We start from the raw sequence: 16,877 nt of genomic DNA on the forward strand, positions 1-16,877 counted from the left end.
GTTCCCCTGGGCTGCTCTGTGCTCTTGATTGGCCTTTTGACCTGCTTTAAATCCATCCAGAAGCCCAGGGAAGTGGCCCAAAGTGGCCCCGCATGCAGGTCACATGGCCAGTAGAGAAGGACAAGGTCTCGTCAGAGCTGCACTTTGCTAAGTGAGCAGAAGTTAGAACATTGTTAATCCATGAGCAGAAGTTAGAACATTGTTAACCCATGTATCTAATACATGACTCTGACAGCCGAAGCTCCTACTCAGACCCTGCTGTCTTAAACATTTAGAATGACAACTGAGAGCCTCGGGTTTTTTTAAAACTACAGAATACCTCGCGGGCACACAGGTGGCTGCCTGAATCACCTTCTCTTAATTGGCCGTAGCTGTTAAACTCGAGTGCATCTGCTTGTCTTGGAGCAAGCTCACTTCCTGGCACTTCCATTTCCTGTCATGTTTGATTAGCTTGCTAGTACAGTAGCCGGGCTTGTTGGGCGTGGCTCAGTGGAAGTTCCCAAAAAGCTAGAGAGATGTAAACCTGTCCCTCAAATCATGGGTGGTTTTTAACATGTCAGTACAAAATCTGGTGAGCTCAGAGAACCAGGGTTCCAACGCCCAATGATGCAAAATCGGGAAATGCTCTGGCTTTCTCGTTCCTCAGGACAACATAGTTTGGAAAAGAGTGGCCAAGTGCCAGGAAATGCTAAAGCATTACTGAGGTGTAAACTTGCCCTTTGGAACATAAAATAGTGTTCATTTTCTCCCAATAGTTTGCCTTTTCCGCTTCCCTTGAGGAGCTATGCTGGTGGGTAGGGCTTGGGAGGGCGTGTTTACTGTCTGCGAGAAGGCTTGAGTGTCCCAGGTTGGAGATGCTAGCTAATCCGTGTGGCCAAGCGTGGGGTGAGGTGACATTGAGCTGTGGGGGGAAAAGCTGGGTCCGTTTTGGAGTGAGGAGCCTGGAGCCAGCTTAATGCAGACTCACCAGGTGGTTGGGGCACATCGAAGACTCCGGGGACAGAACACGGCATCCTGGGAAGAGCCTGAGCGGTGATAGAACCCCAGGCAGGAAGTGGTTTCTTAGAGAGCTTCGGGAGTCTGGTCTTAGATGCATTTACAAGGACCACTTCTCTGGTCCCTGAGAAGGTACCGGGGCAGTCATCTGCTGAAAATTACTTCAGCGGGTCTCCACAGGGAGAGGTACAAGGCTCGAGGCTTCCCAGTCACTCCCAGCCTTCAGTACTTACTTGGCTCTAGGGAACCTTGCTGAAGGGTCTGCAGCTGAGTGGACTGATTATGGTTTTTTTTTTCTATTGTAGGGCGCGCATGCGCGCACCCCCCCCCCCCCACGGCTTACCAAGCCTCACGGCTTACCATGCACAGCTGAATTACAGGCTTGGTTTGGCTTTATGAACTGCTTAGGTATGAATGTAACAAGATTTGTGCTTCAGAAAAACAAAACAAACACACAAAATGACCCTGCCCAAAAATACTCACTTAACCGTGTAAGGGGCGGGGGTAAATGGGAAGATTGATTTTGGAAAAATTTACCAAGAGACAGGACCAAATCCTGGCTAAAGAAGGGGGTGGAAAATGTGGCAAGCACAGGGTTTCCACAGGCCCCTGTGATGCAACACAGTCAAGGGCTGACCTTCCTGTTCCGTTGTCTCGGGACCTTTGGGAAAGCAAAGTGCCCCTGGAAACCACATCTTGACTGGATCTTTGCTCTCGATTGATTGAGCACAGGAGACTCCTGGGGCCGGGGACGTAGCTCAGTGGCAGAGCACGTGCCTGGCGTGTGCTGATCACCCCCAGCACCCAAGGTAACAAATAAAACAACAGCAATTAAAACAAGAGGCAGAGAGACTACTGTCTGACCCAGTGCAGGAACTTGCTCCATGGAGGAAGCAAGTCTAAAGACTTAAAAACTTCAGATTCATAAATGCCAAAATATTTTAATCCCTCTGATTTGTTTATCTTTAAAGCCTTAACAGTAAAGGGTAATCTTTCTTAGCTTAGAAGCTACAAAAAAAAAAAAAAAAAAAAAAAAAAAATCCGAACAGGAAATAGCTCCCTCTGGATATTTTTGAGGACCTAAGAATCTGAAGGTTCGTTCCCTGTACAAACCCAGGACTTCTGTGCCTTGTCTTATCTTAGGTGGATTATAGTTCTGGTGCTTCCAGATCTTCCTTATACGTCAGTGTCATGCATATACTAATGAAGACCATGCTCACTTTACAGTCTGATCTGGATAGGACTCCCCTGAGGTCATCTCCCATCCCGGATGAAAGAAGATCGGAAAGTATCGGTCATATCGACAAAGCAGTCATTGAATGAGCAAGCATTCTCTGTCTGTGAGGTTCTGTGCTCACTGCTAAGCAACCGAAAAGGTCAGGTCCAGATCTCTGCCAGGAGATTTAAAACTGTCTGAAGCTCCACAAACAAATAGAAGGCCACCAGAAAATGCTGATGTAAACAAACAAACGAACAGACGAAAACAGTGAGTAGACCAGCCCTGAAGTCTGGTGCCAGGAAGGAAAGAGTATCTGGATCTGCTTAGAAGGGAAATGATAACACGTCTTTAATTTCCTCCTTTTTGAATGATATTCAGTATATTTCCAGCTTAAGATAAAAACTTGAGGCTTCCCTCAATTCTGAATTTTCACCAGGTATTGTTTTGGGTGTGTGTGTGAGAAAGAGTTGCAGAGGTGGCCTGAGACCAGCAGGTGGAGGACTTTGTCCTTTGAACACACCACAAGCAGGCTGGGCTTCAGCAGGATGTGGCTGTAATTTTAATCAAAGCTTGCTTTCTTTGTTCTGGATATTCATGCCCCAAAAGACCCAGAGAAAATGACTTATAGCCAGAAAAGGAGAAAACAAACCTGCATTATTTTTATCACTCTATCCAGAGCATAAAGTAGATAGTTTCTCTCTTTCAAAATCTTAGATACAAATACATAGAAATCCAACGAAACAATTTATTCTAATGCAGAGCACCGGAGGCAAATTAAATAAATAAATAAAATAGGAATCCAGTTTTGTTGTGTTCGATTTAGGAAGTGCTCGCGTTTGCTGTCTTGGACCTCCCAGTCATCCATTTTGGCTGACAGGATTAGCTTAAAGGAGCAAAGGGGGTTTCTGCTAGCTTCTAGCACAGGTGTCTAGCCTGTAGGGACTGGCTATCTGGGAACTGGCCCAGACGGGCCAGAGTGACGTCAGTGTGAACAGGGGAGTGGAATCCTGAGAAGTCACCCCGAGGGCAGGAGTCTAATGATTAGCCTGTCTGGGAAGAGGTTTTAGTTGTCAGGGGACCCCTAATTCTGATTTTGGCCCTGTCTTGATTCTGTTCCCTGGCTCCGCAGCCAAGAAGCCAATGTGCTTCCGGGCTGAGTCTGGAAGCCAGCAAACACCTAGAGACCGTCCCACGGGATTTTATAAGAAATACTCGAATCCCACGAGCGTTGTTTTACCCTCTGTTGCGGGAACAGGGGAGTCGGCCTCTTATATCACCTTCCGCAGAGCTGAGAAGAGTCCCCGCATACTGGGTGCCAAGGTCTGAGCGTCGCAGCAGAGTGGGAGCTTATGGGGACACCTTCTGGAGACTCCTGGAAATGCAGGATATTGTACGCCAAGCTCGGAAGTTTGTCAGAATTGGTAACATTTGTGCTGGATTGAATGGGGTGTCTTCAGCTTTACATTCATGGAGACTTAGTATGTAATAATAATGTGCCACACGTGTTAAATATCACATATGCTGACACTGCAGTTTTTGATGTTTCGTTTAATTGATGGACTGAAATAAGTGATATTTCCCTTGATGTACAATAGTCTGAAAACCCTCTTTTGGGAGGTAATTCGTATCAGCAAAGCACCTCTCAGACAGATGCAAAATCTTAAGTTTGTGTCACAGTATTTATAGGTGAATAACCCGCTAACTCCCAATTATTGTCCCCTTCTGGTCACGGTCTCTTTCACGGACAAATGCTACCCTGATCTGTGCTGCAAATGATTTTGTTCCGAAACGGGGTCTTCTACTCCAGGCTGGCCTCCAGCTCCTGGCAATCACACTGCTTCTGCCTGTGAGCACCAGGATTGCAGTCGCAAGCCACCAAGCCAAGCATAAATGATTTTTTTTATGTCTTTTTATTTTCGTATAAATGGAATCCCATAGCATGTCTCTGTTCATCTGACTCAATTTATTCAGTATTATGTGTTTTCCTGTCAAATTTAAATGCTTTCATTTTATCGTGTAGTCTTCCAGTACATAAATGTGGTACGGTGTTACCGTTTGTCTTAGTGAGGGTTTCTATTGCTGTGAAGAGACGCCATGACCACAGCAATTTTTATAATGGAAAACATTTAACTGGGGCTGGTTTACAGTTCAGAGGTTTAGGCCATCATCGTCATGGTGGGGAGCATGGTGGCCCACAGGCAGACATGGTGCTGGAGGAGAAGCTGAGAGTTCTACATTTGGATCCGCGGGCAGCAGGAATTGAACTGTGAGCCACACTGCATCTCAGAACCATTCAATTGGTGGTGTGGGAAGTGTGTGTGTATCTCTCTCTGTGTGTGTGTATATGTATGTGTGTGTTCATGTGAATTCAGTTGTTCCTGCGTGTGTGAGAGAACGACCTTGGGCATTGTTCTTCAGGACCCTTCTTTTTTGAGACAGGGTGTGTGGTTGACTTGGAGCTTGCTGATTAGGCTGGACCACCTGTGCAGTGAACCCCAGGGACCTCCCTGGCTCTGTAGCCCCAGTTTTAGGATGGCAAGTGCAGTGCCTGGCTTTTTTTTTTATACATGTGTTCTGGGGCTTGAACTCGCATTCTCTTGCTTGTGTAGCATACTCCCCTTTCCAAGTGAGCACTCCCCAGCCCGGCTCTAATCTCAGTGATTTCAGGCGACAGCAAGGGTTTTTGTTTTCCCTTTTTTTGGAGGGGTATGTTGATTGTGTAGCCCAGTTGGCCTTGCATTTATGAATTCTCTGCCTCAGCCTTTCAAGTGCTGGAATTATGACCATGGACCACACAGTCCAGCTAATAAAATGTGTCTTCATTGGAAAGATGCTAAATACAAAAAAAAAATTGAAAAAGCAGGTGTCCTTTGCATCTGGAAAATAATGAAGTATGGTGTCTGGAGGAAGTTTCAGATCATAGCAGATGTGACACCAGGGTAGACGAGTTTTGTGGCAGAACCAGGATTCCTCAGGTTGCTAGTTTATGGTATCTTTGAAGGGAGGTTTTTTCCTCGTAATAGGGCCCAGTGATGATTAGGTTTCCTGTTGGTACTATTGGAGACTTGGATGAATGAAGCCTTATGCCGGAGACTTCTAGAAGCTCAGGGGAAACCAATAAAAGAGCTGTGTGGAAGGCATTTGGATTTGTCACCAGCTGCGCCGCAGTCTCCTCTATCTGCGGCTGCTTCCCTGGGACCCCTGGTTTGACATCTTGATGCCTCCAGGGCAGGTCCTCAGGGCTTCATCTGATTCACTGGGAGTCCGTCCTCCAAAAACACCGAGTCAGTGTTCTGAACATCAGGGGAAGTGCCCTCTGAGCTGGAATGATGGACAGTAAGCCTACCAGAAGCACATGTGTCTAAGGGGGAAACTGCACTGCCTTGTTGTTCTCTGTTAGCCTGTTTAGAGACAGGGTTTCTCTGTGTAGCCATGGCCATCCTGGACCCTGCTCTGACCAGGCTGACCTCACCCTGAGAGATTCACCCGCCTCATCTCCTGAGTGCCAGGGTTAGGAGCATGTGCCGCCACCACGCAGCTGCATTTTTATTCTTGGTCTGAGTTGAAATCTCAATGTAGAATTTGACCATGGCATGGAGTTCGGCTCTCCCTCAGACGGGCTGAGGACTGATTGAGTTTAGACGATGGTGTTTTCACATCTTTCTGCTATGCCTAGGTTAAACCTGCATATACTGAAAAACCCATCACATCTGCCAAATGCTAATGCTGAAGCCAACCTCTTGAGAAGTCATAATTAACCTTTACCTACCCCTCCTCCTCAACCCAGAAGGCTGGAGTCTTCCTTCACATCAACAGCTGTGCTGCTCAGAGACATCGAGGACAAGGTGCTGAGAGCCCTGTACCACAGTGGAGAGGATCTAGGACAATGTGCTGAGAGCCTGTGGGAAGCCACATCACAGTGAGGACCATCTAGGACATCTAGGACAATGTGCTGAGAGCCTGTGGGAAGCCACATCACAGTGAGGACCATCCAAGACATCTAGGACAATGTGCTGAGAGCCCTGTACCACAGTGGAGATGATCTAGGACAATGTGCTGAGAGCCCTGCATCACAGTGAGGACAATCCAGGACCATCTAGGAAATCTAGGACAATGTGCTGAGAGCCTATGGGAAGCTGCATCACAGTGAGGATCATCTAGGACATCTAGGACAATGTGCTGAGAGCCCTGCACCACAGTGGGGACGGGTCATCCTTGGCTGCTGCTGAGCCACTGGTTGCAAACTCATTAGCTACTCAGTTCAAAGTGCAGTCTATAAAGAGCATGCACGCAGCTCATAGCGAACACCGCATCCCGCATTCAGTCTGTTACCGCTGGCATAACAAAGCAGTGAAGTCAGTGAATCTGTGGTTAATTAAAGAATTAAAGGAGACAGAAGATTATGATTTAAGAGCAGGAATATCAAAAGAGGGTTTAACATGTAAATCAGAGAAAAACTGGAGAGAACGTTTAGAAAATCAAGACATCCACTGAATGACATGTTTGACAGAAGCTTAAGCCTCCTGAGAAGGATCATGTAAATATTCAGATTCACTTCATCTTTGTTAGTTTTCTTTTCTTCCTTCCTTCCTTCTTTTCTTTTCTTTTCTTTTTTTTTTTTTTTTTTTTTTTTTTTTTTTTTTTTTTTTTTTTTTTTTTTTTTTTTTTTTTTTTTTTTNTTTTTTTTTTTTTTTGGAGACAGGGTCTTTCTATATTGTCCTGCCTGTCCTGGAACTCGTTCTGTAGACCAGGCTGGCCTTGAACTCATAGAGATCCACCTGCCTCTGCCTCCCAAGTGCTGGGACTAAAGGTATGCACCACCACCACTGACTGGCTAAAGTTTTCAATATTTTGCATTTGACATATTAATATCTTGAATGTTCTATGGTGGAGAATATGGTTTTGCTTTCTTTGTTTTTGTTTTATTTTGTTTTTCGAGACAGGGTTTCTCTGTGTAACTTTGGTGCCTGTTCTGGAACTGGCTCTTGTACACCAGGCTGATCTCAAACTCACAGAGATCTGCCTGCCTCTGCCTCCTGAGTGCTGGGATTAAAGGCGTGCGCCACCACCGCAAGCTATGGTTTTGCTTTCTAATTAACCAAGCTCTAAAATTTTTAAAAGTTATTGGTTTACTTATTCAGAGAGTATGCACAAATGAGTGGGCACACCATGGCGTCAGTATTGATGTCAGAGAAGAGTTTGTGGGAGGTGGCTCTCTCCCTCCACTGTGTGGGTCCCAGGGAGTGAATTCAGGACATCAGACTTGGTGGCAAGACCCTTAGCTGCTGAGCCATCTCCCGCATCCTAGTTGACTAATTTCTGAATATTTTTCATCATTTTTAAATAATCTTTGTCATCTCCTTTGTAGTTCCCTGTTCAATATATATGAAATTTCAATTAATTTTTTAAGTTATGCTGTAGCTGTTTTGGGAATTATTATACTCTTCTGATCACTTTTGTAAAAACTTCACCGGGTACATATTTTGTCAGAACACGGTGGTAAAAGTCATCACAGACCCTCAGTTGAGGTCTTGCTAATCGTTAGGAGCTTTGAAGCATTTCTTACAAGATGTCAGCGAACATCTATTCATCCCATATAAGGTGTGAGAGGAACAATTCCAACCAAGTCCAGCCTTGTGATGCAGTGAGTTTGTTGGGGTTGTTTACAGGATCATGGATGATTCAAAAGCAGCCACATCACCGAAAAGCCAAAAAACGAGTCCTGACTCAGGAAAACTGCATCCCAGGGGCTCCAGGCAGTCTTCAGAGTTGCGAGAAGCCCGGCCAGTAAGAGAGTCGTGACTCCCCAGCAACCCCTGACTGCCTGTACTCTCATGTATAGTCTCAGATCAGATTCGCCAATCTTGGTTTGGCCATTCTTGGACTTGCAAGTTTTTGTTTACTTGAGTCTCATGAACTCCCCCTCCTCTGGGAGTAGTTTTCAGTTCGCTACAGAGTAGCCTGGCACTCTTATAAGTGTTGTAGATAACATCGTTTGACTAAACCCTCAGAACAGCTGTGTGATCACCTCTACTTTAGGGAGTGGACACTATGGATGAGTGTCATCACTTGTCTGGGTACACACAGCCCACATGGAATGAACCAGAACCCAGGCATTCACCTCCAGCTACTGCCAGTGAACTTCCCTGCTCTTGAGTTGTCTGAGGATGCAGAGAGTAGAGGTTACTCAAGAATTCATTTTTATGTTTGGCAGGTCTTTCATCTTACCACCCAAAGCATTTTCTTATGCTTCTCCTCCCTGTGTGCCCCATTTGCTGTGAAGACACGTCATCCCCTGGTGTGGGAGGCCCTTCTGTATATGTGTTGCTTTTATCGGTTAATGAATAAAGAAACTGTTTTGGCCTGTGATAGGGCAAGATAGAGCTAGGCGGGGAAAACTAAACTGAATGCTGGGAAAAAGAAGGCAGAGTCAGGGAGAAGCCATGTAGCCCCACCAGAGACAGGTGCCAGATGGTAAGCCACAGCCACATGGCAATACACAGATGAATAGAAATGGGTTAATTTAAGATACAAGAGTAAGCCAGAAATACACTTAAGCTATTGGCCAAACAGTATTGCAAAGAATATAGTTTCTGTGTGATTATTTCGTGGTTTAGGCAACCAGGAGGGAACAAGTGGTCTCTGTCTACCATCCCCCTGTTATTCTCAGCTTTGTCATCTGTGGTTTTAGTCACTCATGACCAACCACAGTCTGACAATATCAAATAGAAGCTTCCGAAAGAAACAGTTTTTCAGTTTAAGACTGTCTGGCCTGGGCATGGTGTGCATGCCTGTAAACCCAACACTCTAGAAGCAGAGGCAGGAGCATCTTTGCAAGTTTGAGGTCAGCCTGGTCTACAAAGTGAGTTTCAGGCCAACCAGGGCAATATAGTGAAACTATCTTAAAAGCCAAAGAGAATGAATAGCGTGCTAAAATCATGGGCCATCCTGATCCAACCTCCCCACAAACCATTCCTTTGTTCATGATAGCTCATGCGGTATTTTAGCTGCTTCATTTGCCCATCAGCCACCTAGCAGCTGATGTAGATTGGTAGGCCCACTGTCTCAATGTATGGCAGTCTTTCTGTTCAAGTAGCCTTGACTTTCGTTCATGTTGGCAAGGTGGAGAGATCACAGATCAAAAGGTCTGGACTGTTGCTTGGTTGGGTGCTCCAACTGTTCACTTATACCCAGCACCCCAAATTCTAAGTTTGTCCCCCAAAGCTGGTTCTTCAGAGAGATGAAAGATCTAGGTAGTCTCAGTTAAGGATGCTACTTGCAAGGACTGTGACTGTCTAAGTCCCAGGCTTGGTAGAAGTAGCTGCAATGTGTACAGTTGTCTCTTTTATGTCCATAAAGACTGGAAGGTGGTGGGACCCACCCAAGAACTTACTTGTTTAATTACTATGGTCCCCTTTATCCTAACCAGAGATCTGGATCCAATACCAACCCCCCTCTAGATCTGCGAGTAGAGTAAGGGTGAAGGAGAAATGCGTGTATTAGAGGCAGAAGAAAGACACCGTTTCCAGAAAATAGGGTGACTGCTGGCAACTCATCATCATTCCTGTGAGAAAGCGTCAGGAAGAGAAAGTCCATTAACCTTAGCACCAGAGAAGAATAAAGAGCAGCTAACGGTTTCACTAGACAGTGAGGAGAGGAAAACTTGGCAGGGAAGGAGGGGGGAAATAAAAGAAGCAGAAAAACGTGCCCTACTAGGGGGCAAGGAAAAAAACAGACAGAAACCAGCCAGCCAGAGGGCAGCAGATGCTGGCAGTCTGCCTCTTGCTACTCTGTGAAACTGACTTTTATAGAATCTCTCTCTCTCTCTCTCTCTCTCTCTCTCTCTTTCTCTCTCTCTCTCTGTAGGTGTGTGCACGCGCTCGTGCATGTGCATGTGTACACACCTATGTGGAGACCAGAGAACACCTTCAGGAATCATTTCTCAGGTGCCACCTACCGTATATTTTATGTATGTATGCATGTATGTATGTGTGTATGTATGTATGTGTGTATGTGTATATGTATGTATGTATACATTTGAGATTTTTTATTGTCTTAGAACTTGCAAAGCATGCTAAACTGGATGGCCAGCAAGTCCCAGGGGACCTCCTGTCTCCACCCCTCCCCCTCCCCGACCCCGTGCAGGGTTTACAGAGGAGCAACTATGTCTGGCTATTTACTTGGCTTCTGGAGACTGCGGTCCAGCAAGCGCTTTACCGACTGAGAAATCACTACAGTCTCCAACTTTCCTTTTAATAAGAAACAAGTTGGTTCACTGAAAAGCGCTAATAAAAATAAAAGGTGATTGGTAGTGTTGCGATTACATGAAAACAATTGTGTTATTTAGCTATTTTAAAGGTACAGGAGCCAGGGATGCTGGCTGATATTCTGCAGCACCGTTTGTGGCCATTTGAGAAGCAGCTTATTAGAGTAAAATCTCAGTGTGTGGAGGCACACGCTAAAGTGTTCCAAACGTACACACTTCATATCAAGATAAGCTTAGGGGATGTGCAAAGTCCAGAGGCACAGCCATGTTCTCATAAACATATATGGAGAACATTCTTTCAAGATCTCTGGGGACTTTCTGGTCACACTTTGCTAGAGGAATACTACCCGGATAAAGGCGAAGTGTGCCCCCAAATATGTACAAACTTAGAAAGAACTTTTCCGGAAACATTTTCCACTCATAAAAACCCTTTATTGGCATACCAGGAATGACAGGTTTTTTTTTTCTTTTTCTAGCACAGTAGCTGTGTGCATCTATAGTTGTAGTTAATGTAAACTATTTGTTACAAGTCACTAGAACTCTAACCAGCGGGGTAGATTTAATAAAGAGAGTAACTAGCGGCCCAGCCATCAAGTCTCACGGGAGCAGAAATCAAAGACCAAGCAGTGTTGTCCTGCGACCATGTTCTGGAGCCACGAGAACCCGAGACAGACACAGACAGGATAGCACCCATTCAATAAATTAGCTTCTAACTAGAAAAACATCATAACGACAGATGACTTGGGAGAAGCACAGAGTAGAGGATGAGCTATTTACAGAGATTGCTTTTTGCCGAAGCAACGCCAGCTCTCCCATCCCACCTCTGTTGTCCGACCCTTGTTCAAGTCGATTTCGTGGCTCAGTGGAAAGTATTTTAGCCAACTCATCGGAAGTTTGCTTTCAGGCCTTACGCTCCCTAAAACGTCACGCCAAAAGAAAGCTTCCGAAGGGTACGTGTTAGGAGCAGGAAGCATGGATATTCAGTCAATCCCAGGGATGACATCCACGCTCATGCTTTCCCAAACCCACTTGGAGCTTCCGTGGAAGTCAGGCTGTGACAGCAGTGGGTGTGGATTCTCGTTTGTAACAGGCACAGAGAGTAGACATGGAGTGTGTTTGTCCTGAGAATGTAAATGTTGTGGCCTGCAACGTAGGAGCCCCAGTACTGTGACAGGGTCCTGTGCCCTCTGGTCATTTTGTTTTTAGCATTCTTTTTTTTTTTTAAGGCTTTTTATGACTGCAGCATAATGATAACAATGCTGACATCATTTCTGCCAAAGAAGGGCTGTGATGAGTGGCAACGAGGACCATAATTCAGATAGCGTGGTGGGAAAAGCACTGGGTTGGTACGTGTCTGGTGTGACGGTCGGAGTGCGTGGGTTCAGCATCAATCTAAGGATTTGTCCACGACCCCTTTTTTGATTCTTGACTTTTGTACTTAGAACAACTTATTTGCTTTGTTCTCCTTCCAGAGTATACATTCCAGGAAGATAGACTGGTCACCTTTTCCCTGGTCCCTCCCCAGTGTCTAGAATACAAAATTCTAGAGTCTGGAACAGTGCTGGGTTCATAGTATTCTTAATTAAAAACTTGTATTAACTAAATGAATCAAATTGAGTCCCCGGGCCTGCCCAGTGTCTGGAGCACATCTGAATTGTTCTCACCCTGCTGTGACCTTATGTCACTGATACATTTGTGCTTCAGGGTGTGGTTACAACTTGTGGGTGCCAGGTGCACTCTTCCACCTCCCGAGAAATAGCCTTGAAGAGCTGACATTGCTTGACAAGAAATAGGGTGAGAACATTCTAGGAGTCAAATGGCAAACTCTGGATTCGACTTCTTTCCTACCTGCTCTCCTATAACATCTTTGTGTGAACCAAAGCTTAAGGAAAAGGTTTCTAGGAGGATTTTCTCTTGGCAGGGCCAGTTAGGTAGGTAAGTCAGCAAAACATGATCAGAAAAGAAACAAAACGAACTCGATCTGCATTTAAAAACAAACAAACAAAAACAAACCCTAAATGAAAGAAAAGCAACAAGTGAAAATGGAAACAAAGGGACCGGTGGGCTGCCGAGGTCCTCTGTGGGTTAGAACGTCTGGATGAGGAAAGGAGCTCAGGTGAGTGATGCAGAGAGGCTCATGGGAAAGGGGTGGAGCTGTAGGGGCGAAGATGGTAGAGGACCGGCTGTTCTCCTCCGTCTCTGTCTTCTACCAACTCTGCATCTGCCGAGGCTGGTGGCTCCATGCTGTCCCTCTGAGGGACAGCTAGTGCCCCCACAGCACACCCTTAGGCTATGGAAGCTCTGCTGGAGTAGAAGTCGGGGACCGGAAGCCCAGTGTGGAGCGTGACCTGGGGAAGGAGACTGTAAGCTATGCGGGATGTGTGCCTACATTCGTCCAGTCACAGTGCAGTTGGTGTGCCCTCCATTCCGTAAGGGCCCATTCACGTCTTTGAACTTCTATCCTAGAAGACGCTATAGGGACTTCTAGCAGGATTCTAGATGCAGTAAGAGCCTGGCCTCCATGGTGGGTTTCCAAACTCAGGAGACACAGTCCCCACTTCTTTTAAAGTATTCTGGAGGATTGCATTTTCTTTTGGCTGAAGGTAAGGCCCTCATCTGCAGGCTGGCTCTGAAGAGTTTAACTCCAGCCCCCCAGACAGTCCCACCTACTGGCAGGAAGCCGAAGGCAGGTGTTGCTGGGTTGTAAGTGGTTTTACTGCACGAGCTCATAGACAGTAATTCATTTAAAAGAGCTTCAAGGCTGCGGCCGTAGGTGGGGCATGAATCCTCTGCAGGGATTCGATGTGATTTCCAAGTCCTATTTTAAGGCTGGTGAGGTTTATGTTGGGTAATGAGAGGACCAACTCCCAACTCGGGGGCGGGGGGCGGGCTGTGAAGTCCTGGATTCTAGCAGTGATGGGGCACCACCCGCACCCCTTTGCTAGCTCCGAAACACACCCTTCACTATTCCCTGCCCCAGTCCACCAGCCTCTTTGCCTTTCTCCGCCCATCAGAGCCCCTCGTGCTTTAGAAACTTCTAAGTTTGGGTTATGCCTTCTGTTTGGAAAACTCCACCTTTCTCTTTCAGGATTCGGACCACAATAAGGCCAGCCCACTGGCCACCATGGTTAGGGCTGTGACTGCTCTGCACATCCCCAGCACTGCCAATCTCCCTACCTGACACTGACCCTCTGATGTATCTTATAAATAACCCCATTGTGGATATCAGCTAAGGGAGGGTAACCTTTGTATCTGTTTCGTTTTTTTTTTTTTTTTCCTTTCCACTGTTGGATATCTAATATTTACAGCAGATCCTGGCTTGTTAAAGGGACCCTGTAGATATCTGCTAAGGAAAGGAGCGAGAAGAATCTGCTGTTTGGTATCTACAGGAAACTGCAAGTAACTAACTCCTAGGCAACCCGTGCTTCCCAGTCAACAGCACAAGGCAGGGCGAATGAGAGCGAAGCTGCTCCCACTCTCTGATAAGGGTCTAAGGTTTGCTTTTCTTGGGCATCCCTGGGGTTCCCTAGGAACCATCTCAATGGCCTCCCTGCCAGTCTGTCCAAGTCACTAAATTCTATATAGAGATGAAACCAGAGCAAAGCATGGATAGACAGGGTAGAGACGCCTTGTGTTTCCTATGGGTGGTTAGCCGGACCATGGCAAGGATGCGGGGAGGGGCTGCTGGTGCATCTTGGGGCTGTGGGGACTTTACTGCCCCCAGCAGACTTTGGAGCAGCCCGAGCAAGCTGCCGCTAGTCCCGGGCCCTGGTGCTCACCTGCACATTCCTGTTCAGGCTGACGGCAGGGAAAAACAGGCCCTCCACGTTCTCAAAGGCGATGGGGCCTTGCTGCTCATTGTTGATGAAAAATGTTAACGTCTTTCTGTTTAAGTCGAGGAGGACCCCGATGGTGGCCCCCTTTGTGATTCCCCCTTCGGTTCTGTGGGAAAAGGGGGGAAATGGAGTCTCATCAGCTTGTTGCCATCCTTAAATCTCCCCGTTTTTGGTTTGTGGAACCCCTCTTTAGTTTTGCTTTCGATATTTGATACCGGCGATTGACTCTAGGGCCGCATGGACAGCAGGCAAGCGCTCTGCCACTGGTTTTATCCCCAGTTCTCTTTTTAATTTTTTAATTAATTTTTAATTGAGACAGGGTCTTACCAAATTCTCCAGGCTGGCCTTGAACTTCCACCACAGCCCAGGCAAGCCTTAAACTTGGAATCGTCCTGCCACAACTTTCCAAGTAGAAGGAACTATAGACCTGTCCCATCAGGCCTAGCCAAACCAGAATTTTGAAACCTGTTTAAGTTTTTCACCCAGTTCAGCTTTGTTTTACGCATAGTTTTGCTCTAAGAAACCCTTTTCACATAAAACTTTAAAGCCTCAGATACACTGTATACTATTTATATTTGGTGTATTCATGCTTTGATGTGGGAGTGATTTCTTATTAATAAAGAAACTGCCTTGGCCCATTTTATTGGATAGAAAATTAGGTAGGCGGAGTAGACAGAGGAGAATGCTGGGAAAAAGAAGCTGTGTGAGGAGTCGCCATGGTTCTCCTGCTCCAGACAGACGCAGGTTAAGATCCTCCCTGGTAAGCCAGCTCGTGGGCTACACAGAATATTAGAAATGGGTTAGAACAATATGTAAGAGCTAGCCATAAGGAACTGGAACTATCCGGGCCAGGCAGTGTTTGAAAGAATACAGTTTCCGTGTAATTATTTCTGGGCATAAGCTAGCCATGCGGGCGGCCGGGTGCCGGGGACGCAGCCGCGCTGCCGCTCCTATTTCAACAGATGGCGCCCAGACGTGATGGCTAAATCCACTTAAAAACCTGAGAAGGCTTAAAAATAAGGGAGAGAGAGTTTAACACAGATTTTTGCTGTTTTGTTGGTGGCGTTCTGTAGAGAGATTCCTGATTCAGCAACAGCAAAAAAAAAAAAAAAAAAAAAAAAAAGCCGCGTCATTTTAAAGCGCTGCTTCCTGGGGCTGTGCTGCCAGCGTGAACTCTGGCTTTAAAGCATTTCAAGGCTTTTATGGGACTGGATGTTTGTGTTCCCGCTTGGGATCGGAGGAGAGTGCTCTGAGACTGTGCCGATGGCTCAGCGCTTCCCGCCTGCACCTGGGCAGACGGCAGAATCAGGCTTAGGCAGGCGGAAGAGCATGGCGGATTCCTGCCGCTATACAGAGACGCATTTTCAGACTGCGCAGTGCTCTGCATGTCAGATTTGGCTGTAACTTGGATGAAAAGAGTTTCTGTGCTGCACACTCAGTCTCAGAGTTAAACTGCTGAGTGCGGCTCCAATGTGGACTTGCTGTGTGCCTGAAACTGTGAATGGTTCAGGGGCACCAAATGACTCTGAGGCAGGAGCGGCTGCTCCATGCTGAACTGTGCTGATCTCAGGCAGGAACTACCGTAATTACCTTAAAACCGTGCAGTTAAGGTTTAGACTGGGCAGGACACAGGCAGTACCGTATTACCTGTAAATGGTGCAACTTAAGTTTTTAAGAAATGCTTAACATTTTAAGAAATGCTCCTGTATAGTAAAGAAATTACAGATTCACAATAAAACAGATTCAGACACTGTTGGATAAATGTACGTAGGCTTGGGAAAGAGAAGAAAAAGAATATAAAGAATAAAGTTAATGTCTTAAAAAGAAAAAGGGTAAAGTCTTTAAAGAGACAGAGTACAGAAGTACAGAGAGTTATAGATTAAAAGAAATAAAGAAATATAAGCCACGTAAAAATGGAAAATTCACAGAGAGTCTGGATTATGTACATTGTGTTTTCTTTAAAATTTTTGACTGTGAAGGAGCTAAGTACAGAGAGACATTTCATTACATGGGCTGCCAATCTAAACCAAAATGGATATAAGGGTATTATGATTTCAGAATTTGGGTCTAAGGATATGATGCTTTGGAGAGGGTCTTCTTTTGTTTTTGCAGAGGATGAGACCCTGTGGATTGCATCTATTCCGATTTGGTATGATAGACCACGCCCTCCTGAAAGGTTGCTGTGAATACCCTCAAAAAATTGCTTCGCTCAATTGCCAACTGAGATGAAACTAGCATACAGGTTATATCATGAACAACCTAATTAACGACGCCCCTATTCAGCAGGAAGCAGTTTGTAGAGAAAAAACTACGCCCATGTTCCCAAATATTGTTTATAAATGTTCTTTTACATTTAAAGGGGGATATGATATAGATATGAATAATTTGCATTGGTATGGATTTTATGGTCAATTTTGTTATATGTATATGTATTTTTGATCTTGATTAAGGTATTGTGATTGTGTAGTTCATTTAAAAATGTAATGTATAATTAGGAAATATAGGTTGTTAATGGATAATCATCGCTAATACTTAAGCTTGTAGTCATGTTAGTTAGATT

General features: G+C 45.6%; 1 protein-coding gene across 6 annotated transcripts in view; it reads right to left on the reverse strand.

Moving 5' to 3' along the window:
* Positions 1-10,897: 10,897 nt before the first annotated feature.
* Trim9 (tripartite motif containing 9) overlaps positions 10,898-16,877 on the reverse strand; it is a 102,675-nt gene continuing 96,695 nt past the window's right edge. For all 6 annotated transcript variants that reach the window (XM_050153703.1, XM_050153701.1, XM_050153708.1 and 3 more), the window contains 2 exons: positions 14,261-14,423; positions 10,898-12,829 (listed from right to left, as the gene is read on the reverse strand). In XM_050153703.1, coding sequence (XP_050009660.1) covers positions 12,767-12,829; positions 14,261-14,423 — 226 coding nt within the window. In that variant the 3' untranslated portion in view covers positions 10,898-12,766. The remainder of the gene's footprint in view (positions 12,830-14,260; positions 14,424-16,877) is intronic.

This window comes from Alexandromys fortis, unplaced genomic scaffold (genome assembly GCF_014885135.2).
Source record: "Alexandromys fortis isolate MF-2015 unplaced genomic scaffold, M_Fortis_MF-2015_v1.1 scaffold_82, whole genome shotgun sequence".
Classification (NCBI taxonomy): Eukaryota; Metazoa; Chordata; class Mammalia; order Rodentia; family Cricetidae; genus Alexandromys; species Alexandromys fortis.